The sequence below is a fragment of the Drosophila santomea genome, chromosome 3L, assembly GCF_016746245.2.
Source record: "Drosophila santomea strain STO CAGO 1482 chromosome 3L, Prin_Dsan_1.1, whole genome shotgun sequence".
NCBI lineage: Eukaryota > Metazoa > Arthropoda > Insecta > Diptera > Drosophilidae > Drosophila > Drosophila santomea.
In genome coordinates, this window is record NC_053018.2 from 4617187 (window position 1) to 4624986 (window position 7800).

The following is a 7800-nucleotide window of genomic DNA, read 5'->3' on the forward strand; positions in this document are numbered from 1 at the left end:
CCCTTCTAGGGGTTGGAACTTAGGGGCTGTGCCGCTCTCGGCGTTCCGCTCTCTGGCGCTCTCGCTGCCACGCTCTTCCCTTCGGCTCGCTTCGGCTGCAAGGCGAGGGACTTCGGCTGGCAGTCGGTCTGCTGGGGGTGGACCACCCTTATAAGCGGGTTGTCGGGCCGTACGACTCTCATAAGCATTCAAGAGTTGCTTACGTTCGGTTCGTTCGCATTTCTTCTCTATCTTATATAATATTATATTTTCTCCTAAATCAATTTTTTCACTACCAACAACAACAACAATAATAACAACTCAACTATTCTCAACTCGCGTCAACCTTAACTTAACTTTCTCAAAAAAACAACAAACTACAACTCTACCACTACCAATCTGTCAACTTTCCGTTTTTAAACTGAAACTGCAAAACCAAAACATTTATTTTCGTCTCGACGGCCATTGACAAAGTTTTGTTTTCCAAAAAAAAAAAAACCCGAGAAGGAGAAAATTGCCAAGCCAAAGTGGTGAAAGGATAACCCAAAGATTCGTTCAAAAATCGTATTCCCCCCCGTTATGTTTTGAGTCCAATACCGTGTTGAAAACAAACGTAAACGTAAACGCGAATGTAAATGTAAAAATCGATAAGCCACACGCAGCCAGCCAACTGAACGCGAACGTGTCCGTGTGTGTTTTGTGGAGCGAAGGGGATTGAACGGGGGGAACTGACCAAAAATCGGTGGCCCTGGCCAAAAACGCAAAAACTCCGGCCCAACAAAAAAAAATACAAGAAAAGCAAAGCAAAGCACAGCAGAGCAAAGCAGAGCAAAGCAAAGCAAAGCACAGCAAAGCAAAGCAGAGCAGAGAGAGCGACTCGAAACTCCAGCCCAAATGACGGATACGGGTCTGACAACGAATCAAGCGCCGAAATGTGTGAAGTGGCTGTGAAACCCGAGGAATCCTAACTAAAAACCAAACCAATTTACAATAAAATGCAAATTACTAAGAATATTTAACCACACCACTCCACACACAACAACACACACACACACACACAGGGACACACGAAACACAGCAGAAATGCCAGGCCTGAAACTCAACAAGCTGTACGACTAAAACTTTAAGAGATCTTTCGGCGAGCCAAACTCTATATACAATATATACAATATATATATATAAAATTATATATATTTTCACATGCGAGATAACAACAGCAACGTTTCCTTTCCGCTTTTGCCACAAATAATACCCCCTGAGACGGTCTTTGCTCGCTCGAAACTCGACACTAGCTTCAGCACTTAGCCCTCTAAGATCTACCAACTGGATCCCAATCAAGCTCCTAGCCAAAAACCACTCCAACTCCAAAACCTCTAATCTACCAAGAACCTAATCCCGAAAATGCCGCGCTGCCTGATAGCCAAGAAGTGGAAGGCCTATCCCTGGCTGGATCGTACGGAGGATGCTAGCAACCAGCAGCAGCAGCAACATCAGCAGCAGAGTGCTCCCAGTTCGCCTAGAGAGCTGGAGGAGCTGCATCTGAAGTCCAGACGCTCCACCCTGGACGACGATGAGGAGATCGATGTGGTGGGCGACAAATTCCTGATCAAGTTGGAGAAGCAACGCACAACAGCAGATGCTGCAGCAGCAGCCGCAGCAGCAGCAGCAACATCATCCGAAGCAGCAACATCGCACAGTAGCAGTAACAGCAACATGGAGCCATCCACGACGACGACGACGACGACGACATCCAAGTGCTGGGGACCCAGTTCACCCACGGCGGGCACCACGGCTCCAAGTCCGCCACCCCATTCGCCGGAGGCGGCGACGCGAGTGGCCGGCAATGTTTACAACGGTAAGTTCGCCCTCGGGAAAGTCGGAAAAGCGGAAAACACGAGGGTGGTGGCAATCGGTGGAAATCGAGATGGGGCGCACGTAATCGCTGTCATTGATGTGGCCATTGTGCGATTGCGAAACAATTCCGAATCAATTTAATTGCCTTTGTTGTCACTCAATATTGTTTGCGATTCCGGCCAGCGGGCCACAAAACGCAGACCCTCGCCAACTGCCAACTTCCAGCTCGGTTTTCATTCCCTTTGGCGTGAAAACAATGGCAAATGCCAAAATTAAACCGTTTGCCTTCTTCGTCCTTTTTGTTGGAATATGCGCCTGTCACTGCCTTCCACGTACAATTGCAAAATTAATTATTCAGTGGAAATTAGAAGCAGACCTAAAAACCACTCAAAATAGACATCTTTTATAGATGTTTAGGCTTTAAAACTTAAAAATAACTTGCTGCCAAACTGGTTTAAGCAATCTGCATGTGATATTACACTAACCCATTTTTCAGCGAGCTGTTGCATTTTTGTGTGCTTTTCTACTTGGCCAAAGTTCTTATTTCTCGGAGAGAATCCCTTGAGCAAACAAAATATTTTCTGGCACATACAAAATAGTTATCTTAGCTCAACTTCAGGCGTGCTCTTTGACATTTACGTTGGCCTTTTAGAGTTTGCCCTTGGTTAAAAGAAATTAAGCGCAGTGGAATCATAGAGTGGAAACATGTGGCAGCCCTCAGATTTCAATGAACGCTATTGTTTAAAGTTCGCAAATGGAAAATTCTTAAGAATGGCAGAGGGTAAATGTTTTGGCAGCTTGTAAGGAACAAGAAACGGAAGAACTTATAATTACAAAGAAATTATAATGCATGTCTAGAAAGTTTAAGCGAAACATACACTGTAGATATTTTAAAAAAAAATTCTACAAAATAATGCAATAACTGAAACTCTTAAAAGTGTAGCATACTTCAGGTGTTTTGATAACTGCCGCTGAATAAAACTTAACCCATGATTTACTTTCTGCTTTTTACAGGCTACACCCGCGAACTGTCGCCGCTGCACTACACCGCGTACCTGCCCCGCATGGAGAGCGAGATAACCGTGATCCGTGCCGCGGCCACAGCTCTGGTGGCAGCCAGGACATCCGGCAACGGAAGTGGAGATCAGCACCTGGCCGCCTACCAAACGCCGCCCTCGTCCACAACGTCATCACCCTCTTGTTCGCCCAGCGGCGCCGGCGATCGGTACAGTCCGCTCTCGAGTGGACAAACCTCCAGCGAACGGAAGTGTTTCAGCAGTACGGGTGCCACACTGTCGCTGCCGCCGAAAAAGAAGGACATCTACAGGCCGTACTCCCTGGACGACAAGCCGGCGCATGGCTATCGAAGAAGGGTTCCGGCGGAGGAGGACCTGCATGCGGCACATGCTATCCTGGATCTGAGTGCCAGCACAGCCTTCCACCCGCCCACGCAGCCACACCAGCTGCAGCAGCAGCCACAGCAGCAACAGCAGCAACAGCAGCAACAGCAGCAGCAGCATCACCATTCCCAGCAGCAACACCTTGCCCCGCAGCAACATCACTACTTGCCACTGCAGCAGCAGCAACAGCAACAGCAACAGCAGCAGGCACACCACACCCACTTGCCAACTCTCGAGACGCATGCGCATCTGCGCAGCACGTCATCGATTGCCGAACTGGCTGCAGCGGCCAGTGTGGTAAATGAGCAACGCCCCGCCAGCAATGCCTCGAGTGCCAGCAGCAATCACATGCCCAGCAGTCCCAGCAGCAACTCGAGCAGCAGCAGCATCAGCAGCAGCCAGGTGCAGAACGAGAACAGCAACACCACCAACACGAACCCGGATGGGGATGGATGCCTGCAGGATGGCGAGCACAGTGGCGCCTCCGGTGCCTCGGCCAAAACAGTGGCGTACACCTACGAGGCCTTCTTCGTCAGCGATGGCCGCTCAAAGCGCAAACATGTGGCGGATCCCGCAGCTGTCGCCGCCGGTGTGCCCACTCCTGACCAGCAGAAGACCAAGTACACCTGCTCCGAGTGCGGCAAGCAGTATGCCACCTCCTCGAATCTGTCGCGCCACAAGCAAACGCATCGCTCGCTGGACTCGCAGTCCGCCAAGAAGTGTCACACCTGCGGCAAGGCCTACGTCTCCATGCCCGCCCTGGCGATGCACTTGCTCACGCACAAGCTCTCGCACAGTTGCGGCGTTTGTGGCAAGCTCTTCTCGAGACCGTGGCTGCTCCAGGGTCACCTGAGATCCCACACGGGCGAGAAGCCCTATGGATGTGCGCACTGCGGCAAGGCCTTTGCCGATCGTTCCAATCTGCGAGCACACATGCAGACCCATTCGGTGGACAAGAACTTCGAGTGCAAGCGGTGCCACAAGACCTTCGCCCTGAAGTCATACCTCAACAAGCACTTGGAGTCGGCTTGCCTGAAGGACGAGGAGGAGCTGATGATGTCCATGTCGCTCTCGATGCACGACAGCAACAGCGAGAGTGGGGCCAGCATGGCCTCGTCGCCGCCACACGAGTTCCTGGAGCGCGTCAAACTCGAGGGCAGCGGAGGAGCCACTTATGCCATGTAAGCATCAAACAGAAATCTCTTTGGACTTAAAACCAAGTCGTGATCCGGCTCGGTGGACCAGACTTGGGAATTTCTGTTGCAACGCCGATGAACAAAGAGGAAGGAGGATGTGCTGTAACTGCATAGCTGGTTAGTTAATTTACCGTTAAAGTTAAAGTTACCGTTACCATTTACAACTAGGTTAACCGATAGCCGTTTTTATAGAAGATACATACATCACAATACGTCCAAGAGCAAAGTGTAGTAGAGTAACACAGAGACTGTAGAAATTCGCATTAGGCAGCCAAGCAACCAAATACTCAATGGGTGTGTTTTCAAAATCTGTTGGTTGATTTGAGAACTCAATTTTTAAGAACAAAGGTGCCTCTAAAAGTATGCAATGAAAACTTCCAAATTCGTGGTCAGATTTTGGAAACACCCCCATATTAACGAACTCAAAATGGTTCTTCTTTAGAGCGTAAGTGAGTTGAACATTCCTAAAAACCAAAGCATTCCACAAAACGAAACAACAAACAAACAAAAAAAAAAAAAGAATGAACACACACAATACACCCCAAACACACAGAGAGCCTTGTGTATGAGGTGGTAAAGCCACATGCATTCCGAGAACCTGAAGAAATCTAAGCAATTCTAGCAGCTATCTTATCTATCTTACTACTTACCAAATCGAATACGAATCGAATTGAATTGAATCGAAAGCGAAAACAAAAACACAAACACATAAGAGTACTATATTTAAATGCATATATAGAGTGTACTATAACCTGTAGCGAAACCAAACGAACGTTTTAATCTACCCACTCTCTCCAACTAACTCTCGAAGAACACTCCTCTAGCTAACCCTAACTCTTACTCGAACAATATCTCTCTACTCTCTATCTCTATCTCTTTAATCGACAACGTTGACGTGACATGACGGCGACGATGACGACGAAGTGATTAAAATTAATGCAACGAATACAAAAGCAAATGCAATGTTTCTCAAACAACGAATTAGGACTTAAGGGCAGCCTATCTATAAGCAGTAATTACGAGTGCTAGCCACTAAGCAATTTTAAACTAAGTCACACGAAAGCGACATCTAAGCACTCAACTCAATTTTTAGATTCGATATATATTGACAACGATACAAATTAATCAAAAGCAAGCAACAAAAACGAAACGCAAAGCAATATTTAGTCGGGTTTTGCGAACCGGTTCAAAGTGGGAGCGGTTCCATAGCGAATGTTAACAAACTGAAAACAACAAGGACCAACTCAAACTCCCCGAGAACTGGTTGTGTAAGCCTCATATTAACCCTTGTAGAAAGCATCACGATCACGTTTATACATATAGGTCAGTCCCCTCCCACCCCAAGAAAAAATAAGTTCACTCCGTTATCATTAAAGGCTAGAAGAGCATTGCAAAGAAGTCACAGAGGGCGGTTCGAAACCCCTTTTCTTTCGTTGGGCGCCGTAATTCCGCAGTCAAATAGCACTACTCACCAGTGAAATAGCCTATGATTATTTATGTTAGTCCTTAGAAGTGAACATCTAGTCGCTGTTTAACAGCAAAATCACTTATTTCATACCAAAGCTATACCCTAGACCCTATAACCAGTTTTTAGTATCAACAAGCATTGCATTCAGTTCGAGGCCCAATTAGGAGTTAAACCAGCGAATAAGACCAAAGAAATCCGGGAAAGCCCCCAGTATTCGATCGCATAGAGAGAACCCCTCAATCGCAGAACAGAACGGAATATATCGAGTGTGATCTAGTCTCAAGCATTTAACAGTACTCTTCGTCCATGCGTGAATAATACTTTTGCACTTTTTCGACACTTAACCGACCTAGTACGATATTACTTAGCCCTATATTATGTAACTGTAACTCATATTCATTCATTCACTCATTCATTGAATCGTTTACTCATTCATCTTCATACTCACACAAGCTCACACACTCAAACACTCAATCGCTGCACAGCCTGTAAATATTAGGATATAGCATATACATACATATACATCACACATCAGCATTATAATCATCTGAATCAACTAAAATCAGCTTCAGCAACCGATCTCAAAGAGGAAGTGGGGGAAAGAAGTGCAACGAACATTTTGTAGCGCTAGTCGTAGCCAAGTTTAGATGACCCAAAACCAAAGTTGTTGGTATTTCTAAGCGGGTATCTTGGGAATATATAGAAGATATACTATATACATCTAGAATACGTATGTAGTTGCGTAATATTTACAAAGCATATATTATACACAGCTAGGGTTAGTCTTCAGACATGTACTCGTAAGTTAAACTAGTAAGTATAATCACGAAATTATTTTTATACTGTTGTTCGGAGGAGGGAGCGTCGGACGAGAGAGATGGCAACACTTTTAAGGAATATTATTAATCGAATAATCGAGACGAGATCGCAATCGGCATCGGCATCGAATAAATCGGCTAAAGTACCAAAGCAAATACTCAAAAATAAAAAGCAAGATAAGAAACCCTGCAAACCGCAAGACAAATTACAATTATTTCAATTACAACTACAATTAATTATATATAATATATAGCGTTATCTAGCATATAGTCAACTATTATTTACGTATCGTTTATTTATTATCGACGCAAGAAATGTAATGAATATTTATGAAATTTGCATTATAAGAATGTTGAATTAAATTGAATTGAAGCCCGGCAATAATATTAAATTTTAAAAATTTTGTATAACAATTGTATAGAAGGCGAAGGAAAGTAAAGCAATAACTTAACTTAACTAACGAGTTAATCGATTTATTAGTCTTAATGAATACTGTAAGGTTGAAACTACTTACAATTAGCAATCAAAGCACACATGTAAAAACCAAAAACAAATGAAAAACGAGAGAAGCAATTATAAAGTTACAAATATACAATACATATTAAATAACCACACATTTTATGAGCGAAACAAAGTTTTTTATTTCAAAACCAATTCGGACTTTTTATCATTTTAACCAACTTCTGTTGCTGATTACCTTTTGATGAATATGAAACGACGAACCCAAAGCAATTCGAATATTGTGATAGTCCAAAAACACACTAACAATTTTCAGAACTATTCATTAAATTTGCTCAAAGGAAAAGAGCAAACGAGAAATCAAATTGAGCTCCAGGAACTTTTAATAGAAATAACGTGTATCGAAAAGCAATAAAACGTAGTGGTAAAGATATATGAGAAAAGAGCGAGCAGCAAGGATACTACATTAAGGGATGAATATTTTAAAAATTGTAAAACGAAAGTCTCTTGGCATATATAAAACTACTTCTTAACTATACCCCTGGCAATTATATATGTATATTTGGAAAGCTTTAGTCCAAAATTAAACCATTTCAGTTGCTCCAATCACGCACATACACAAATC

At 44.1% G+C, this 7800-nt stretch overlaps 1 protein-coding gene across 1 annotated transcript; it reads left to right on the forward strand.

Annotated features, from left to right (window-relative positions):
- Positions 1-202: 202 nt before the first annotated feature.
- LOC120448643 (Krueppel-like factor luna) lies at positions 203-4518 on the forward strand. The gene is made up of 2 exons (XM_039630770.1): positions 203-1834; positions 2848-4518. The coding sequence occupies exons 1-2, from the start codon at positions 1381-1383 to the stop codon at positions 4416-4418; spliced, it is 2025 nt and encodes a 674-aa protein (XP_039486704.1). The 5' UTR covers positions 203-1380; the 3' UTR covers positions 4419-4518.
- Positions 4519-7800: the final 3282 nt, after the last annotated feature.

Bases quoted from the DNA above. Each gene is read 5' to 3' on its own strand.
- LOC120448643 (XM_039630770.1), top strand. From the start codon at position 1,381: ATGCCGCGCTGCCTGATAGCCAAGAAGTGGAAGGCCTATCCCTGGCTG. The intron at 1,835-2,847 runs GTAAGTTCGCCC...TGCTTTTTACAG, and splicing joins GGCCGGCAATGTTTACAACG to GCTACACCCGCGAACTGTCG.